The 22,093-nt window shown below is 34.4% G+C and overlaps 1 protein-coding gene across 1 annotated transcript in view; it reads left to right on the top strand.

Annotated features, from left to right (window-relative positions):
* Positions 1 to 10,767: 10,767 nt before the first annotated feature.
* The window catches only part of ERCC6L2 (ERCC excision repair 6 like 2), a 150,745-nt gene continuing 139,419 nt past the window's right edge, over positions 10,768 to 22,093 (top strand). The window contains exons 1-2 of the mRNA XM_047754776.1: positions 10,768 to 10,880; positions 11,563 to 11,697. Coding sequence (XP_047610732.1) covers positions 11,658 to 11,697 — 40 coding nt within the window. The 5' untranslated portion in view covers positions 10,768 to 10,880; positions 11,563 to 11,657. The remainder of the gene's footprint in view (positions 10,881 to 11,562; positions 11,698 to 22,093) is intronic.

The following is a 22,093-nucleotide window of genomic DNA, read 5'->3' as shown; positions in this document are numbered from 1 at the left end:
CTGAGCAAGGCCAGGGATCAAACCCAGATCCTCATGGATACCAGTCAGTTTCTTAACCCACTGAGCTACAATAGGAACTCCTGTTTTACATTTTCATGAAGTTTGATTATCTATTTTTTTCTTTTTCTTTTTCTTGTGCTTTTGGTGTTACGTCCAAGAAATCATTGGCAAATCCAATTTCATGAAAATTTCCCCCTATGTTTTCTTCTAGAGCTTTATAGTTTTTAGCTCTTATGTTTAAGTCCTTGATTCATTTTGAGTTATTTTTTGCTTATGGTTGAAAGTAAGAGTCCAGCATTATTCTTTTATATGCAGATAGTCAATTTTTTCAACATCATTGTTAGAAAGACTATTACTATAACTCTAATGCATACTCATTTGAGAACTACCATTCTAACTGTGCTTAATCCTTTACCTTACGCTTAATCAACCCAAGATTGGAATAGTCATAACCAAATAGACTTCCCAAGGCACAGAAGGCATTTTATCCTGGAAATTATGACCAATCTCACTGCAATAACCTAATGGAAATCCTAGACAATGAGAGAGCTCATATCAAAAAGGAAAATATGACCAACTTAAATCTATACTTGTTAATGAGCAGTAAGTGAGCCACTGAATTTCTCTCGTTGCCCTGTGGCAATTAACCACAAGACCCATGATATTTGGTTAATTGGGCTCTAAAAGTAGTTACCTAACAGACACTCTTAAAAAAGGCTCATATAACAGTCTTTGGAAAATTTTTGCCAAACTTGATTTTAAGCTTGTTCATGATAAGCAATGTGCATCTCAAGTTTAGTGGGGTGCATTAACAAGAATAAAATTTTAAAAGCTCTGCTGGATTTTGTATTAAAGCCTGGTTTGAACCATGGTAAATTGGTACTTAGCTTTCATGTATTAATGAAAAAATACTCTAACACATCATAAATAAATCTACTTGTATAGTTAAAACCCTGCTTTTATGCAGCCAAGCTAAACCAGCCGCATCTAAGTGTGGCAATGATAGGCATGTCCAAGCTTCATAGAAATACCAAGAAATGTTTCTTCAACATAGCCCTGGAAAAGAAAGAGTTACATCAAACGTTTGCAAATTCTGTGACATAGATTGATTTCTACTTATTATTTAGATATCCAGGTTTATTTAACTGACAAATTGGACTTTATATTTTAGTTGGGTGTATCTTTCAATGGTTGGTCATCATTCAACCCTGAAATAAATGTTAGCTGATTAAAGTAGTAAAAGTTAAAACATTTAAAACACATGCTATAGATCTAAAAAAATCAAGTCAGTATGTGTAAAGGGAAGAGTTATTAGGGGATTTATGAAATCTGGCCCAAACAAATTAATTCATCAGTTTAGGCAAAGGTCTGTCAATGAATTCAAGAACCTTTTCAAAAAGAGAAACATCTGTTGCAATTTAAGTTTCTGTTTATAAGTGAATGTTCCGGATTATTCTTTCTGAAAAGGGACATAATCGTTTACACAAATGTATTGAAAGTTAATTTGAAATTACTCTTGTGTATTTGGAGACCAGGGATCGATGATCTGTAGGTAATTTGTGCTATTACTGTACTCTCCACCTCTTCTGGGTGAAAGAAGGGAATTTGAACTTCATGGGACTGAAAGAAGTTACAGCAAACCATGATGCCAACTTTCTAGGAAGGTATTACTGTCTACATTAGTATTTAAGGCCTATATCTGTGTTGGATTTATTTATTTATTTATTTATTTTTATTTATTTTGCTTTTTAGGGCCGCACCCACCGGCATATGGAAGTTCCCAGGCTAGGGGTGGAATTGGAGCTACAACTGCCGGCCTACACCAGAGCCACAGCAATGAGGGATCCAAGCCGTGTCTGCACCTAAACCACAGGTCACCACAACACCGGATCCACCACCTACTGAGCGAGGCCAGGGATCAAACCCCCATCTTCATGAACACTGAGGATTTGTTTCCACTGTGCCACAGTGGGAATTTCTGTGTTGGATTTAATGAAATGGTATATTTAATGAGAGATTTAAAGGTACTTAAAACTACTTAAGTACTTAAAGGCCCTTAAAAGTACTTAAAAGGTACTTAAAATATTGTATACATGGAAACTAACCTAACATCTTTTCTAGCAAAGGAAATCTTGGTTACTCCATTTTGCTCCGGTTTTGGCTGAAACGCCCTCCTGCAACCCCCTCCTCTTTTCCTCTTCTCCCAGCAACAGTTTGTTTCAATTAGCCAACGGAGAAGAATGTGCACCCTGACCTGACCAATGGGAAGGGGACAGGTACATCACCTGAATTAGGAATAAATAGGGAGGGTCTTTTCTTCCTAGCACGTGCTTTTTGGGGTACCCTTGCCCTTCTGCAGAAGTAAAGAGCCTTGTTAAGATTTCTCCTTGTCCACGTGACTCACTTTCTGACACTGAGGACCCGAGCCAGAGTCATTTCATTTCCCCAACATATGTGATATATATACAATATGCAATATACCACATTCATCATAGTCACTTACATACATACATTTCTGCTTTACACATTTACTTAGAACCTAACCTTCAAATCAGAAGAAACTACACTGTGTTTTGAGCTATGGAAGGCAAGTATTACACAATGTAATAGATAAGGAAACTTAAATCTCAGAATCGTTGCATGAATTTGTTTAGGAATACATAGCTAGCAAGTGGCAGGACTTGAAGTACTGTCATTTGACTCTGGGGCATTATTTTTCCTATTGCAACATATTACCTTCCTACCCCTTCCCCAGCTGTGTTTTCATAAATAATGAGGGCTCCTCAGAGCCTATCCTTCCTTCTAAAAGTGTGATCTATAGACCATTAGTATTCGTATTTCTTGAGAGTTTGCTAAAATGCAGAAGTTCAAGCCCCATGCCAGATTGAATGAATCAAAACCTATATTTTAACAAGTTCCCCAAGTACATATAAATAGGTGTTTGATAACCTATTTTAGAACTCGAATTGGGAAGCCAGTGCTACAATTTATATGTTAAAAAGAGATCTGCTGAAGTCCTTAAGACTTCATTTCAAATTTCATAACAATAATTTTCTACATTTCGAAGATGAGTAATGATTAATTTTTGTGGGTTTTGTTCCAGACTTGTTAAAAGACAAAAAATTCACTATTACGGCTTTGAGAACAATTTTTGAATTTTTACTCAGAAACTAGTTCAATACTACATGGAAAAAATTTGAGCCATTTACTTTTGGCAACAGGTTTTAGATCAAGAATAAAACTTTTAAAACTATTTTGCTAACTTATGTTAAAAACTCATGGTGTTTTCTATTTCTTTCAGCTTATATTGATATACTCTGCATGTTCTTGATAAGTTTTATGGTTTTAATCATAATTAACTGAGAGTAAAAAAAAGAAGTATAATCAATATGCTAAGAAAGGAGAAAAATGGAACTATATAAAGTACTCGATTAAAACCATAAAAGACTGAAAAAGAACGGAAATTAAAGATAGGAGTAAAATGAAAGTCACTATGAGAGTAGATCTTAAAAACCCTCTTCACAAGAAAAAAATTGTAACTATGCATAGGGACGAATGCTAACTAGACTTATTAGGGTGATCATTTTGCAGAATATACAAATATCACATCATTATGTTGTATAGCGGAAAGTAATATGATGTTTTGCTTTTTTTGTTTTTTTGCTTTAAATTTTCTACTATTTGTTTAGTTTTTGAAGTATAGAAGATGTGCAGTATTATGTAAGTTACTGGTATACAATATAACGATTCACAAATTTTTAAAGTTATACTCCATATATAGTTATTATAAAGTATTGGCTATAATTTCCACATTGTACAATATATCCTTGTAGCTTATTTTATACCTAATAGTTTGTACCTTTAATTCCTTATTTTGCCATCCCCACTGGTAACTACTAGTTTATTCTCTATATGTGTAAGCCTGCTTCTTTTATGTTATATTCACTAATTTGTTGTGTTTTTTAAATCTCACATATAGATATCATAAAGTATTTGTCTTTTTCTGTCTGACTTATTTTACTCAGCATAATGCTCTCCAAGCCCCCATCCATGTTGCTACAAACAGCAAAATTTCATTCTTTTTTCATGGCTGAGTAATATTCAATTGTGCATGTGTGTAGACACTATACCTTCTTTGTCCATTTATTTGTTGATGGACACTTCTGTTGTTTCCATATCCTGACAATTTTTTTTTGGGGGGGGGGGTGGTCTGCACTGCAGCAAATGGAAGTTCCCAGGCTAGGGATTGAATCGGAACTATCTATAGCTGCCGGCCTACTTCACAGCCAAAGCAATGCTGGATACAAGCCACGTCTGCAACCTACACCTCAGCTCACAGCAATGCCCGATCCTTAACACACTGAGTGAGGCCAGGGATCAAACCTATGTCCTCATGGATGCTAGTTGGGTTCATTACCACTGGGCCATGATGGGAACTCCGTCCTGGCAATTTTAAATAATGCTGTTATGAACATTAAGATGCATGTATCTTCTTGATTTAGTGTTTTCATTTTTTTCCAGATATATACTCAGGAGTGGAATTGCTGGTTTATATGGTGGTCCTATTTTTGAAATTAATATAATGTTATATGTCAATTATACCTCAATAACATGGAACAAAAAGATCAAATTTAAAATAGTAACAAATATAGTAGATATTAATCCAACTATATCAACAATCATTTTAAACATCAATGGCTAAAATATACCATTAAAAAACAGATCATCAGAATGGATCAAAAAGAAGAGTTTCCACTGTGAAGCAATGGGGTCAGCACAATGGAATGCAGGTTCAATCCTGACCCAGCACAGTGGGTTAAGGATCTGGTGTTGCCACAGCTGCAGCCTAGGTAACTACTGCAGCTTGGATCTGATCCCTGGCCCAGGAACTCCATGTGCCACAGGGCAGCCAAAAGAGGAAAAAAAAAAAAAGAATGAATAAAAAGAGAATGTATATATATATATATATATGACTGGGGCACTTTGCTGTACAGCAGAAAATGGCCCAACATTGTAAATCAACTATACTTCAATAAAACTTGAAAGAAAATGGGAAAAAAGAATGGATCAAAAAACAAAACTCAGCTACATATTGTCATAAGAAAACCAGTCTAATTATAAAAACATATACAGATGAAAAATAAATAGATGGAAAAAGATATACCATGCTATCACTAATCCAAAGAAAGCAGGAGTAGCTATATTAACTTTAGGAAGAATAGATTTTGGAGCAAAGAAAGAAATCGGAAATTAAGAGGAGCAATCCATAATTATGAAGGGGTCAGTTCTCCAGGAAGATAAGATTATCTTTAATATGTATGTGCCTAACAATAGAGGTTCAGAATACATGAGGCAAAAACTGGTAGAAATGCAAGAAGAAATTGATGAGTCCATAGTTTTGTTTGGAGACTCAACACTTCTCCAACAAGAATGGGCAGATCTAGAGCCAGAAAATTGCTAAGGGCACAGTTAAACTCAACAGAACCCTCAATCAAACATAAATAAATAACATCTATAAACTACCTAGTCCAACAACAGCAGAATACATATTCTCAAGTTCACGTAGAACATTCACCAAAACAGACCACACCGTGACACATAAAACACATTTTAACAAGTTTAAAAGAATACAAATCATATAATGTCTGCTCTGATCACAATAGAATTAAACTAGAAATCAATAGTAGAAAGGTAGATGGAAAATCCCCAAATAACTAGAGATTAAACAGCATACTTCTAAATAAAACAGAGGTCAAAGATGAAATCTCAAGAGAAATTTTAAAATAATTTGAACTAAATTAAGATGAAAATATGACTTATCAAATTTTGTGGGATTCCACCAAAAGCAGTGCTTAGATGGAAATTTATAGCATTGAATGTGTACGTTAGAAAAGAAGATCTAAAGTCAATCACTCAAATTTCCACCTTAGGAAACCAGAAAAAGAAGAGCAAATGAAGTCCAACATAAGCAGAAAAAAAGAAATAAAAAATAGAGCAGAAATTAATAAAATTTAAACAGGAAATTAATAGAAGAAAAATCAATGAAGCCAAAATCTGATAAAGAACTTTTACCCCAAATATACAAATATTCTCAAAACTCAACAATAAGAAAACCACTAGATTAAAAAATGGACCAAAAATCAGAACAGCCACCTTACCAAAGAAGATATAAAGATGACAAATAAGCCTATGAATAGGTATTCCACACCATAAGTCACTGGGAATTTGTAAATTAAGACAACGAGATATCACAATACACCTATTGGAATGGCCAAAATCTCAAACACTGACATCACCAAACGTTCATGAGAATGTGGAGCATCAGAAACTCATTCATTGCTGTTGCGAATGCTAAATGGTAGTCATCTGGGGAGCTAGTTCGTAATTTCTTACAAAACTAAACCTACTCTTACTATGAAATCCAGCTATTGTACTTCTTAGTATGTACCTAAAGAAGTTGAAAACCTATATCCACACCAAAACCTGCACACAGGTTTCTAGCAACTTTATTCATAATCGTCAAACTTAGGAGTAACCAAGATGTTCTTCAGTAGGTGAATAGATAAATACACTGTGGTCCATCCAGACAGTAGGATATTTCTAAAAAGAAAATGAGCCAATAAGCCATGAAGAACTATGGAGGAAATAAATGCATGTTACCATGCATAAGAAGCTAATCTGAAAAGGCTACATATATGATTCCAACCATATAACATTCTGGAAAAGGCAACAGTAAGAAGACAGTAAAGGAATCAGTGATTGCTAGAAACTAGGGAAGAGGCAGAGGTGGACACACCGGACACAAAGGATTTTTTAGGACAGTGAACCTATTCTGTATGATATTGTAATGGTGGATACATGTCATTATATATTTATTAAAACTCACAGGATGTTTAACACCAAGAGTAAACCCTAGGGGAAGCTATGGACTTTAGGTGATAGCAATATGTCAGTATAGGTTCATTGCCTGTTAACTAATGTATAACTCTAGCAGAGGATGTTGAGCTTGGGAAGGATGTGCATGGGGGCAGGGCAGGAGCTGGATGGGAAATCTCTATACCTTCTGCTCAATTCCGTTGTGAATCTAAAACTGCTCTAAAAATAAAGTCTAATAACACAAAACAAAACAAAACAAAAAACACACGTGCCCATCAAAAGACATATTTTAAATCAATCAAAGCAGTAGAATAGAAATAAAAATGATGGCATTTGCACACAATGCAATACAATGAAAAAGGACAAACTCTACCTACATGCCACAACATAGATGAGTTTCACATAAAAGACACAGAGCGTGTATATTTTAATATTCTATTTACATCATTTAAGAACATGATAGGAATCAGTATCATGATTATCTTTGACTGAGGGGAGGGCTGAGCTAAAAGGAAGAATGAGAGAATCTTCTAGAATGCTGAAAATGTTCTGTATTTTGATCTGGGTGGTATTTATGCAGATGTATCCATGTCTAAAATTCATTGAGCTGTATAGTTCAGATATTTGCACTTTGCTGTACAGCATGGCCTCTTTCCCTCAGACTGCCCATCATGCTGGTTCTCATGTCCTTCCGCCTGGGTTCCAGGATGAAGACTATATGGAGCTCATTAGTTGAAATCCTAGGGGATGTTGAGAACCCAAGGTGCCGGCAGCATTGGTAATAACAGGAGGTAGCACCACCAGCAGCAGTGGAGAGGGTCCTCTGTATAGAAAGCAGTGTCCTCACCTTTCGGCATTTACAGCTTTGGTTCTCACATCAACAGAAGGAGCAGCACAATTAGTTAAAGCTGTTGTGATATTCAGAGCATTACAGCTGTTCTTGATATTTACAGGGACTGAACATTTCCCCATCGAAGTAGAAAGAGAAAAATGGAGGCTACTTTGTGACAGCCAAGCGGACCAGTTCATGGAACCCACTCGTTCTGAAGATTGGTCTCACACAAGGAAGTCAATGCATTTATGCCCTCTTCCATTAGATTTCTGAACCATTTGAGATAGAAAGTGGAACCAGACAAATGGAATGCAAAATGTCAGCTATTTTTCAAATGCATTTTTTTTTTTTGGCCAAACCCACAGGATGAGGAAGTTCCTGGGCCAGGGATCGAACCTGCACCACAGCACCAACAATGCCAGATCCTAACCCCCTTAACCCACTGAGTCACCAGCAACTCTGTCAGCCTCATTATTGATCAATCAATGGAAGAAGTTATAGAAATATGAGAAGAATTAGATTCCCAATACTTAACCTCACAATTAGACAAGTTTATTCGCGCATTAAAGGCAGTGCCAAGAAACCACAGCCACCTGTCCCCTTGCAATGCTAAAGCCTTTATCATTTACCTGATCACAAGCAGCCTAAAATGGTCCAGGCAAGTGTACACCAGTAATAAAGAAAGAGGAAGGAGCTAAGCTACAAGTGCCAAGCTCATTATCTGCAGTTCCCTCCTCAGATAAGTCACTACCTTTCAGAGGAAGATCGAGTGAGGCCACATTGTGACACACAAACACATGTCCTCTACCTGGAAACCTCAGGAATGGGGAATGAGTGTTTCCAACAGCTGCCCCCAAACATCTGGCAGGAATATGAGTTTCCTGAGTTTCTACCGAGCAAACAGGGAGTTGTCATTATAACTATGGTCTGTTTTCAGTCACATGATGATATGGCCTTGGAATTATATTGAAAAAAAAAAAAAAAAAAAAGCCATACCCTGAATGCCTACATTTGGTGATGACATGTGGTGGTCATCCTATTATGTCAGGGTCCTGAGAGGGTATCAGGAGACAAGAGGAGAAAGATGAAATGTTTTTGTCTATTAATGAGAAGAAAATAAAGAGGCAGCCATAGATTTGGATCAGAATGTAATTTTCACAACTCTAGATGCCTCTTGCCCCAAGGTAACAGTAAAAAGACTATTCCTTCTTCCTATGAGCTGGGCCTGTGGAAGGAGAAGATAATATGCTCAGAGGTCTTTCATCTGGACAGCGATGAAGAGGTCAAACCTAACCCCTCTCTCATCTGAAATGATCTTCTGGGGGTAGGGCTCCAGTTATAAAGCAGGGAAAAATCTCAATGTGCTCCAAAAGATGCATGCTTTCCTGCAGAAAATAAGCTTGAAAGTCTAAGATCATGTCAAGCTGGGAGAAGGTGAACTAAGTGCCTAGCAAAGTTTTAAAGGTAAAGATATAGAATGGCCATGATCATGTGAGCCATGTGTGAAAAGTACCAAACTTTAGGTACTTTACAAATATTGTTCTGGGACATCTTATTCGCTGTTCTTACTGGATGGTGTATATATATATATATATATATATATATATATATATATATATATACTTACTTTCTTTTTTTTTTTGCTTTTTAGGGCCACACCCACAGCATATGGAAGTTCCCAGGTTAGGGGTCTAATGAGAGCTGTAGCCTCTGGGCTACATCACAGCCACAGCAACACAGGATCTGAACTGCATCTGCAACCTACACCCCAGCTCACAACAATGCTGGATCCTTAACCCACTGAGCAAGGCCAGGGATCGAACTTGCATCCTCATGGAGGCTAGTCAGACTCGTTAACCACCGAGCCATGGCGGGAACTCCTGAATGGTATGTTCTTACTGTTTTAGAAGTTATTAATATTTTCAAGAACCACTTATATTTTACCTATAATTGTTTATTTATGTGGTATCAACAGCTGTTGCACTAAGAGCGTTATCCAGCTATTAAGTTACTTCCAGGATAATATATTTCTGATTTTATCATGAAGGTCAACAACTACATCACAAAATAGAATTCACTTGAAAGATATGCTTTACTGGTTTTGGTTTTTTTTCTAGCCAAAATTCAGGTAGTCAGTCCACAAGCTGTAAGTCTATGCCACAAACTACAAACGAAGGGTGTCAAATCTTCTGTGGGGCAGATAATCAAGCCACTCAGTGCATCCTTGAGAGAACACAGATGAGCACAGAAGGGAAAATGACCAGAAAGAAAACTAGTGAAGGAGAGACAGTGTCAATAAGAGCAACCACAAAGAGGAAGGGAAGGTTGTTACAAACTGGCCCTGTTTCACCCTTTTGCAAAGAACTTGGGTCTCAACTTCTAGCAAATCGAGATGGAGAATTTATAAAACCGTAATTATACACCTAGGGTGATTCTTAAAGTTTTATTTTATTCTTCGGCAAAACTTCCTCTATTCTCTGGATTGTTGCAGGGATGAAGATCCTCAGACAAAAAGACATTCTTCGTAGAGCTAAGAAGAAAAGAAATGATTCTCTTTTGTTATTGACATCGGGTGTTTTTTTCCCCCTGATTTATTTATTCGTGGGCTTCTTTGGTTGTCCTGAGTCTATGGGAAGGGGTGTTGACAGGTGAGTCATTGAATGCTATTTCTCCCCACCCTGCACTACTGAAAAGAAAAGTTTTCAACTTCTCAAAAGTCCATTTTAGATGTTCCTTGTATGACTCAGTTGACATGTTCATAGTAATAAACAATCTCACTATGACTAACCAGCTTCTACTTTTTATATCTTCCAGCAGAAGAAATGCGTTGCTGTGTAGGAGTTTCCTTTCAGGTGGTCTTTACCTCAATAACTAATAACTTGACCAATTCTATATTGGAAGACTTTCTTTTCAAAAGATCAGAATGAATTATGAATGCAAAGTGCTTACTGCTGCCAAGTTCTACCTCTTAAAATGGTAGAAGGCAACGATTTTCTGTTGCTCTAGGGATTTTTAAAAGAATTTTTTACTTGGCACCCAAGAATAATTTTTTTCTTGTGTTTCAGATTTTTAGGAAAAATAAAAACATTCTTCCTAAGAAGCTGTCATCTGAATGTTGCTGACTGAAACGTGGGGTTTTGCATGCAAGGTGGAAATCTACAATCCGTTGAAGGTAACTAGAAAGCTAATATTTAACATTAAGCTGCTATAAAATCCAGGTCCCATCCTCCTAACCACTCTGAGGAACCCTGTATATTATCCATGGTAGATTTCAAAACAGACCTGGATCATCAAGGCATTTGAGAAGGAGTTGACCTTATGGGAGCTCTGTTATAAGATAAAACTTTAATGATGGACTGGGTTTGAGAATATGATGGAGGGATCATGATTTAGTTCTTGGTGGTGTTCCCATGGCTTGCTGGAAATCACAGGATATCATGACGGATTTTCAACACGTGTATTAAAGGGAAAAAGCAAAGAGAAGTGAAAGTTATCCTGGGTGGTAGAATAAAAGCAAGATACATTTTTTAAAAAGGAGTAATTGAGTATTAATTGTAGGGACAGAGAAGATAATTAAAATTATTTACCATCCCTTATTTCATTTTAACTTTTTCATGTTAATTTAGGTTATAGCACATGACATAATTGATGCATAAACCTTATTTTAAATTAATGTGATTATCTTTACATTTTGTCAGAGCCTCTGAATTAATAAGAAACATATCCCTGATCACATTGCTTACTATTATATAAATAAATGTCAATGTCAGATATTAAGGGATTAATTTTTATCGCCATTGCACGATACTTAGAGATATATCTTCAGATCAATATTTCACTTTTCCATTTAACAGATAAACCAACTTTCTCCTAAGTTTGTTTCTTCAACCTGAGTTGTGAAAAAGCAGCATCTTCTGGAAAGCATTGCAATTAAAGCAGTATTACAGAAATGCCAAGACACAACTTCAGTGAGATCCGCAGTTACTCAGGTAAGTTTCAATTAATTCATGTGTGCCGTGAGCTAAATAGTAAAATATTTACTCAGTCATTCTGCTTACAAAGATTGTTAGATTGTTAGATCAGGTCAGAATTTCACTGAACTCCTATCTGAAACTTATGTAAAAGTGGATGTAGGAGTTCCATCGTGGCGCAGAGGAAACCAATCCGACTAGGAACCATGAGGTTGAAGGTTCAATCCCTGGCCTTGCTCAGGGGTTAAGGATCCGGCATTGCCTTGAGCTGTTGTGTAGGACGCAGACGCAGCTGGGATCTGGCATTGCTGTGACTGTGGTGTAAGCCGGCAACTGTAGCTCTGATTAGACCTCTAGCCTGGGGACCTCCATATGCCCACGGGTGAGGCCAGCCCTAAAAGGACAAAAGACAAAAAAAAAAAAAAGTGGATGTCTATGATATTAAAAATAATTAAAAATACACTGACCTCTACCAGCAGCTTCAAGTTGTATGGTGCTCTAAGCCATTAGCATTCTTGTTTATCCTGAGAGCATACATAATATATAGAAACACAGATAATTGGTATTATGCCACCAATTGCCTGTGTTAAGGGTGATTACTATTATTTTCTCGGCATTTTATTTAGTAATAGGTTAATGGCATTCTTTGTAAAGAGAACTACTTCATTCTTGAACTTAGTGCTGTATCTTTAGTAGAGAATTCCTTTAGACCATTTTTAAACCTTCTAAAAAGATTTGTCTTTTATTATAAATGCTTAAATAATTTTTGTTTTTCCAACTTCTTATTATGAACATTTTGAAGCATATTGAAAATTTTTGGAGAAAAATACAAAAAAAAAAAAACCAAAAAACACTCTTCACTTGTGTTCCTACCATCTAGGTTCAATGATTGTTAATATTTTGCTACATAAGCTTGTGCATGTGTGTGTTTGTATGTGTGTTTGCTGAACCCATTTCCAAGTAAGTTGCAGACTTCATGATACTCTTCCTTAAATATTTCAGCTATATCTCCTAAAAACAGGGTATTCCACTACCTGATCACATTTTAACACACCCAAGAAAACTAACCTGATTCTATAATAATATCTAACCCCCAGAAAATATGCAAATGTCTTTGTTCCCAATTACATTTTATGTAATATATCGTGTACCTAGGTTTTCTTTTTTTTTTTTTTGTCTTCTTAGTCACTTTTAATTAGAGCAGTTCTCTCTCCAGCATGCCCCACCTCTCAACACACACTTTTTCTTTTCTTTGGTATTGGACTTTTAAAGTGTTCAGGCCAGTTGTTTTGTATAATGTCCTACATTCCAAATATGTTAGATTATTTTTTCATAATGTCATTTAACTTGTTATCTCTCCTGTGTATTGCTTATGAACTCTAAGGAGAGTCCTTTAAGTTCGTCTTAAATATTTGATCTGAGTTACAGTCACTTAGGTTGATTTTTTTAAATCATTGCATGTACATAAGACTTGGCCTTATCCAACAAACTAAAACCTTTCTGATTTCATAAAATATAAGTACCACTTAGTGAGACCAGTCTCTTGTGCTTCATAATTTCTTAGCAAATCATAAACTATACATTTAACAGTTGAATCATGCCATTCATATTCAACCTCTTTGCATTCTCATCCAAACATTTTTATTTAGAATGTGATATACTACAGTACAAATTATTCTTTTCCTGTCAGTGTGCCATTTTTTTCTTAGTATTATCTGATTTGTAATTTTTGATTAAATATATTCTTTTGTAGTGATAGGCAGTTAAAGTCTAGACAAATGGTTATTTGCTTCTAGAAAAACCATATATATTATGAATATATAAGAATGAACACATATTACAAAAGTAAATTATTTAGTGCACTAACTGTGAGGGAAATCTGTATGCTATTTCTATAATAAGTATCATGAAATAAAATAATCTCTAAAACTTTTGATTAATCCAAGTTATGAATATCTGGAAAACTAATGTCTGAATGTTTCAGAGTGACTGCAATTTAAACTAGTTATGAATCTATTACAATTCGTAAGTTAGTACTTTAAGTTTTTCTTAAGAGAAGATAAAAGTGGAATATTTACGATTGATTTGACTATTTATGCCCAATATGTATTTTGGGGCAACAATTTAGTCTTTTCAAAACTTACCTTTGAACTATATACCAGGGATAAATTAAACTTATAGAGAGCACACATGTTTCTGTGCAGCACAAATTCAATTACAAAAAGACTGTAAAATGTATAATCTGTTACTATACAACACCTTGAATCAGAAACTCATTATATATAGTACAGAAAAAAGATTAAAGCCAGAAAAGGAGATTTTTCATCCATTTAATTAGCCATTTAAGTTGAGAATTAAATAGGCAGCTAGCAAGATCTTGTAGTACATTATCTGGCAGAAGAGGCCAGTGTTCTGAAAATGAGTTTATTAAAAGTTAATTTACCAATTTTCCAAACTTAATTTTAGCTGATAGACTTCTTGCCCACAAGGGAACAGATTATTCTTGTATTCAATTAATTCATTTAACAAATATTTATTGAGTGCTCACCATGAACAGGACTGTTTTATAATGTTGTGCCCATAACATTGAGCATCAATAACAAAATGTCGCTGCCCTCATGGTGGTTAAGGGAGAGGGACAATGAACACATAAAATACATAAAATGAAACATCAAGTAATGATAAATGCTATAGAGTTGCAATCATACCTCCTCTTCATGTCTTTCCCAACTAGAAATTGGATTAATCAAAATTTTTAGAGACTCTTTTACTTCATGATACTAGATGTCAGTGGTCTAGAGCTGGTGTCCATTCCCTGGCAAGCAGCCAAGAAAGGGAGTGATGCCAATATAGTCACATGTGGACCCATGGTCCCCACGCTGGCTAAGTGAGCCATGAGAATATCTAGGCTGAAGGAAATGCAAATACAAAGACTCTAAAGATAAATTCCTTAATATTTATTTTAAAAAACTGGACTAGAAGAAAATGGTCATAAGAACCCTGGACTGGCTATGCCCTCACTTGCTACCAGTCAAATATTCCTTAAAATGATCTCATGAACACATGTGCTTAATATACTTAATATATTTTAGAATGTTAAATTATCTGATCCATGAGGATAATCTATTTCTCTAATTATTTATATTTTTATGTCCTGTAATGGGGTTTTTAAACTTTCTCCATCGATGTCTCGCATATTATTTTAAAATTTTATTACTAGGCACTTCATAGTTTTTCTACTGCTCTATATAGAAGCTTATTTTATATTGTGTTTTCTAGATTATTATTGCCAGTATAGAGAAATGTTACTGACTTTTCAAAACTGATCTTGTACCCAGCAGTTTTGCTGAACTTACTGGGTTTTTTTATTTTCTTGAACTGTTATAATATCCATATATAATATTTTTCTCTGGCTTTATAATATTTTGCCTTGAATTTTCCTTTGATAGGTATTAAGATTGGTACTCTAGCACTTTGAAGTTTGTATATTCTTTAGTATGTTCTATTAATGCTTTAAAATTCCATCTTTCTGTACCTTTTTGTTTTAAATCTATTTTTTTCATTTAGTATGTGTTTTGTAATCATATGACTAACATTTACATTTACTGTAATTACTGTTATATCAGATTTATCTCTGCTTTCATGTTTCCCTTTGCTATGCTACTTCTTTTTCTTCTTCCTATTCCTTCTGTCTAACAAACAGATAAATATTTGTTCTATTATCAAATATCTTCAAATACCAAAAATTGAGAGTTACATTCTAATTTTATTCTTTTAATGGGTTATCCCTAACTTATTAAGACTAATTGTTACACTTTTTCTATTTCCTAAGTTTAAAATCATCTTCCCTCAAACAAGACAAATAATTTAGTATTCTCTCATCTCTGTTAGTTTCTCCCTGAAATGTTTTTGTTCACGTCATCCAGAATTTTAGTTTTGGATTGTTGTAAATCTGTTTTTCTCCATTTTCTATCATTTTCTCCATGTTAATATTTATTTTTTGTTCTTACATTTAAGATAATAAATCTTTTAAAGTTTTTTGCCCACTCTTTCTTCCCATATCTGTATATCATACTGAATTTATTTCTCTTATTAGAGTTCTTCTTCCAAAAGCTTTTATATATTTTTAAAGTGTGATAAAATATACATAACATAAAACTTATCTTAATTGTTTTTAAGTGTATAGTGCAGTAGTGTTAAGGACATTCACATTGTTATGCAACCATCACAACTCTGTCTCAAGAACTTTTTTCATTTTTCCAAACTGAAACTTTTACCAATTAAAAAATAAGTCCCCTCCCCCTCCTCCCTCCAAGTCCTGGCAATGACCATTCTACTTTGTCTCTATGGACTTGGCTATTTCAGATACCGCACATGAGTAGGATCATCTAGTATTTTTTCTTTTGTGTCTGGCATACTTCACTTAGCATAGTGTCTTCAGAGTTCAAAGTTGTGGAATATGTCAGAATTCCTTTCCTTTTTAGGCCTGAATGATATTCTATGGTATGTATATACCATTTTTGTTTATCCATCAATGGATACTTGGGTGGTTTCCATCTTCTGTTGCTGTAAATAATGTTGTTATGAACATGAGTGTACAAATCTGTTTGAGTCTTTGCTTTCAATTATTTGGAGTGTATACACAAAAGTAGAATTGCTGGCTCTATGCTAATCTAATTCTATGTTTAAGTTTTCAAGGAATTGACATACTATTTTATGTAGCAGCTGTACCATTTTATAACTATAGTCTTCCCACCAATGCACAACAGTTCCATTTTCTCCATGCTCTCACTAACAGTGTTTCCTGAGTTTTTTTGTCTGTTTGTTTTTTGTTTATAATAGTCATCTGAGTGGGTGTGAACAGAGGCATCTTATTGTGGTTTTGACTTGCATTTCCCTAATGATGAGTGACACTGATTGGCCATTCATATATTGTCTTTGGAGAAATGTCTATTCAAGTCCTTTGCCCATTTTTGAGTTGGGTTGTTTTCAGATTGTTCATTGCTAGTGTATGGAAATGCAACTGATTTTGGCATGTTGATTTGTGTCTTGCTACCTTGCTGCATTCATTTATTAGTTTTAACGCTTTTAATGTGTGTGTGTGTGTGTGTGTGTGTGTGTGTATGTGTGTGTAGCTTTTAGGGTTTATTACACATAAAATCATATCATTTGCAAACAGATAATTTTACTTCTTCCTTTCCAACTCGGATGCCTTTTATTTCTTTTTCTTGCCTTATTTCTCTAGCTAGGACTTCCAGAACTGTGTTGAACAGAAAGGGTTAAAAATGGTCTTAGCCTTGGTCCTGATCTTAGAGGGAAAGTGTTCAGGCTTTCACCATTGAGTATAGTGTTAGCTCTGTGTATTCCATAAATAGGCTTTACTATGCTGAAGTCATTTCCTTCTAACCCTAGCTTGTGTGTTTTTGTCATGAAATGGTATTGAATTTTGTCAAATGTTTTCTCTGCATTGAGATGGTCATGTTTCATTTTGGGTTTTTGTTTTTGTTTTTTGACTTTCATTCTTTAATATGGTGTGATACATCGATTGACTTTTTATTTTGAACCATACTTGAATTTCAGGTGTACTTATGGTGTAAATCCTTTTACTATGCTGCTGAATTCTGTTTGCTAGCTTTTGGTTGAGGACTTTCACATCAATTTTCATAAAGAATAACGATTGATAGTTTCTTTTTCTGAGTTTGATATCAGGCTAATTCTGGCCTCCTGAGTTGGAAATGTTTCTTTCTCTTCAAGTTTTTGGAAGTGTTTCAGAAGGATTTAATTCTTTAACTATTTAGTAGAATTCACCAGTGAAGCCATCTCATCTGGGCTTTTGTTTATTAACATTTTTGATTACTGATTCAATCTCCTTACTGGTTTATTCAGATTTTCTTCTTGATGATTCAATCTTGGTAGGTTGTATTTCTAGGAATTCATCCATTTCATCTAGGTTATGCAGTTTGTTGATGTACAATTGTTTACTTTTTTTAGAATTCTATTTATTTCTACGAAATCAATAGTAATGTCCCCATTCTTATTTCTGATATTCGTTATTCCAGTCTTCTCTCTCTTTCTTAGTTGATATAGCTAAATGTGTCAATTTTATTGATTTTTTTTCAAAAAACTAACTCGTTTTCATTTTCTCTATTTAATAAATATTCTCTATTTATATCTGCTCTAATCTTTGTTATTTACTTTTGTTAACTTTGGGTTCAGTTTTTTCTTTTTTCTCATTTCTTAAGTTGTAAAGTTAAGTCGTTTATTTTAGACCTATATTCTCTCATGCAAGGTTTTGTAACTATGAACTTCCCACTTGGCATTATTTTTGTTGAATCTCAAATGTTTACCTATGTTGTACTTTTATTTAATTTTCTCAAGACATTTTAAATTTCCCTTGTGATTTCTTATTGATGATTTAAGAGTGTGTTGCTTAATGACTACATATTTATGAATTTTTAGTTTCCCTTGTACTGTTTATTTCTAGTTTCATTCCATTGTGATTAGAAAAGATACTTGGTATGATTTTAATTTTTTAAAATTTATTAAGACTTTTTTTTTTTTGGCCTTAACATATGGTCTCTCCTGGAGAGACCTTGTGCATTTGAGAAAAATGTACATTATACTGGAAGGAGAGTTCTGTCCATGTCTACTAGGTCCAATTTGTCTATAATGTGATTCAGTTCCACTCTTCCTTTATTGATCTTCTGCCTAGTTGTTCTATCCATCATTGAAAACAGGCCATTAATGTTCCCTACTATTATTGTAGGAGAGAGCTTTTTTTTTTTTTTTAAGAGAGATTTTGTGTGGCAATGTTTCTGAGGTTTAAATGAGATGAGGTTTATTATACTGTCATATTTAAATGATAATGTGGATAAGTACACAATTCTAGCTTCAAAATTTTTTCTCCCCTATAATAATAATAAAAAAGTATAACTCAGTTATCCTCTTACAGAATTTTTTGTAGTGTCTAAAATGAGTATGTTACCTATTCATATGTAAGTGCTTTGCTATTTCACTTCTGGAAGTTTTTCTTTATTTTTGATATTCTTAAATTTTACTGTAATCAGCCAAAGCATGAAAATTATCCAAGTAATAGCAATCTGTCTTATTTAACTGTGTAAATGTCTATATACTCTCCATGTTTTAAGCTAAGAATTTGGGGCATGTTATTAACTTTGAGTTTTATGAGGGCAGGGGCCATAGGTTCATGCCTGTATCTTTGCCAAGCAGTATTCCTGGCATGTGATAGGTGCTCTAAATAAACATTTGTTGAATGAATGAAAAACTAAATGAATAGACATTAAGGGAATTCCCAATTTTTATAAGATTCTATAAAATTTAGTAATATTTCTTCTGTAATATTCTTGATAGGGGATTCTTATAGCAGAAAAGTAAGAAATATATATTTAATAGAATATAATGTTAAAACTGAATTAGTTCCATCAAATGATCTATGGATTGTATGAAATGTAAGAAACACATAGTCAGGAATAGAACCATGCAAATGGTTCTATGCATATCTAGAGCCCGAAAGATAGTAATCTCAGTAAAAAATGCAGCAGCCCTTTGTACATTTGTTCTACAGTCCTTTCTCCCCTAATAAACTGTGAGCAACTTGGAGGGACAACCTGGTTTTGAAGGAATAATGTAGATGACAACATATACTGTACTTCTTTGGACTAGTGATATGTATGGCTTTATATTAATTTGAATACTTAAAAGTGGGAAAAAGTGGTATTCTTTTCTTCCCTTCAAGAATTTCCACTTAGGATTTAATGTACAGCATGGTGGCCACAGTTTATATTACCATTTTGTATATTTAGAAGTTGCTAAGAGAGTAGATCTTGAAAGTTCTTGTCACAAAAAAAAAAAAAATTGTAAGTTTATATGGTGGTACATGTTATTTAGACTTACTGTAGTGATCATTTCTCAATATATACAAATATTGAATCATTATGTCACACACCTGAAAAGTAATGTAGTTTATGTCAACTACATCTCAATGAATAAAAAAAGAATATCCACTTATATCAGTGAATGCTAAGTTAAAAAAAATGTAAGAGAGAATGGGGGATTTTCCTTGCTTAAATCATCTTTCTTATGGTTCTAGACTTATTTTGCTTAGAAGTGTGATTTTTTTCCCTAATGATAAACAACCATGTGTGAGTCCCCACAATCATATTCTCTGCTTCTCTTAACTGCCATCTAAAATAATAGCAATAATGTCCACCTTTAACAGCCATATAAATTTGCAAGTTGTCAGATTTAGAAATAGATATATTTCCTGAAGAAAAATTATAAAAGGTCGATGGAAAAAGAAAAGACAGATACTCTAGGAGTTCCCATCGTGGCGCAGTAGTTAATGAATCCGACTAGGAACCATGAGGGTGCGGGTTCGATCCCTGCCCTTGCTCAGTGGGTTAACGATCCGGCGTTGCCGTGAGCAGTGGTGTAGGTTGCAGACGCGGCTCGGATCCCGAGTTGCTGTCGCTCTTGCGTAGGCCAGCGGCTACAGCTCGATTCGACCCCTAGCCTGGGAACCTCCATATGCCGCTGGAGCGGCCCAAGAAATGGCAAAAAGACAAAAAAAAAAAAAAAAAGACAGATACTCTTATAGTTATGAATGTAGAAAGTCTAATGATAATTCATAGCCGTAAAAGGCATTATTGTGACAACATTGGTAAATGCAAAAAGATCTTAAGAAGATGCTTTGGATGGTGGCATTCTTACTTTTAGATATTTAGAATCTGTAACATTGAACTATATAAATAACTAACAGTAAGAAAAACAAAGCCCCCCCCTTTTTTTTTACAAAAATTGAATGAATCATCAAATTTGCGGTGTTAGCAGACTTAAAAATATGAATTATTTGGGTTTCTACTGTGCAAAAGTGGTATGAGATATTTCAACCAGCTCACACCATTTCATTAGAATATATTGATAAATACTGAGCAAGGTGGTAAAAGTAATTCTCATGAAGAATGCATAATATTGTATTTGCTTTTAGAATAAACCCTTATTCAAGTTTGTACATCCTATAATGACCACAGAATTCCCTTTTAACATTGTTTCGTGATTCCTAAGGTACTATTTCCTTTGGGAATATATTTGAAAAGTGAAATTTGGCAACCATCTTTACAAAGCACATTGGTATACTTTAAAATTTGAACTTTAACATTTTAAACCATGTGTATACAGCTTCTCTTTTGAAACAGTTGCCTTGTTTGATGAATTCAAGCAATGAAAATTCAGGTAAAGTCACCAACAATGAGACCATGTGGTTTAAAATAAATCAAAGAAAAGTTACCTTTAACAGAAATCACACAGAATTTTAGACTTGAACTGGACGGATCATGTCTTCTAAAAGCCATTTGGGAGCCTACAGTAAGGACTGAAAGTATCTTTCACTCTAACATTTTTAATGCAGTTCAAATATTTAAAGTCTCTATCCTGCTTAGTGAAGGCACATCTACATTTTTTTGCATTATTTAAATGTTATTCAAATGTAATTCACATTACTTTAACTGGAATCTTTTGAGGGAAAACGGATTCCATTATGAATATATAATGGATTTTTGAACTTTACTTAATTTTTTTTTTTTTTTGCGGTCACACCCATGGCATATGGAAGTCCCCAGGCTAAGGGTCAAATCAGAGGTATAGCTGCCAGCCTATGCCACAGCCACAGCAATGCGGGATCTAAGCTGCATCTGTGATCTACACCACAGCTCACTGAGCGAGGCCAGGGATTGAATCCTCATGGGTCCTAACTGGGGTTGTTAACTTCTGAGCCACGAAGGAAACTCCTATTTATTCTTTTGAAAACTACATCTTCATTAGTATTTTTCTTTGGGCAAAAAGTCTTTCCATGACATTTATATCACTTAATTTTCTATGAACATGAGGGAAGGAAACTATAGATTAAATCCAAATACTGTTTTTCAATAACTTATCTAAATTTCTATTCAATTTTCAATTTAGTTTTTAAAACTTAATTTTGGCATTTTAAAATGTCATTGCAATTAAGCCTTTAATTGATGTATTTATTTAAAGCAATATTAGCTTATCAATTTACATTTATATTTCAAACAACTTTTTAAAATGACAACAAAGTTGAGCAGCAGGTTTATAAATGGATACTACTAGTGTTTTATGCTGATTATTTTCAGAGTAAGTTAATCATATATGATGTAATTAACATCTTATGTTAAATAAAAGGATGCTAAAAGAAGTACTTCAAACATAATCATCTATGTATCATTAATATGCAAATGTTAACATGCAAACAATAAAATGCAGTTAGTCATTTGAAGAGTTTAAGAATAAAGCCATGTCTAGTAAGGCAACTACCTTGTATGCAGGCCAACAAATGGTATAATTATACCTCTTCCTTTTATCATTCTGTTACTTTACC

The sequence above is a fragment of the Phacochoerus africanus genome, chromosome 12 (genome assembly GCF_016906955.1).
Source record: "Phacochoerus africanus isolate WHEZ1 chromosome 12, ROS_Pafr_v1, whole genome shotgun sequence".
NCBI classification, from domain to species: Eukaryota; Metazoa; Chordata; class Mammalia; order Artiodactyla; family Suidae; genus Phacochoerus; species Phacochoerus africanus.
The sequence above is the reverse complement of the archived record's forward strand: the minus strand, read 5'-3'. Positions and strand labels throughout refer to the sequence as shown.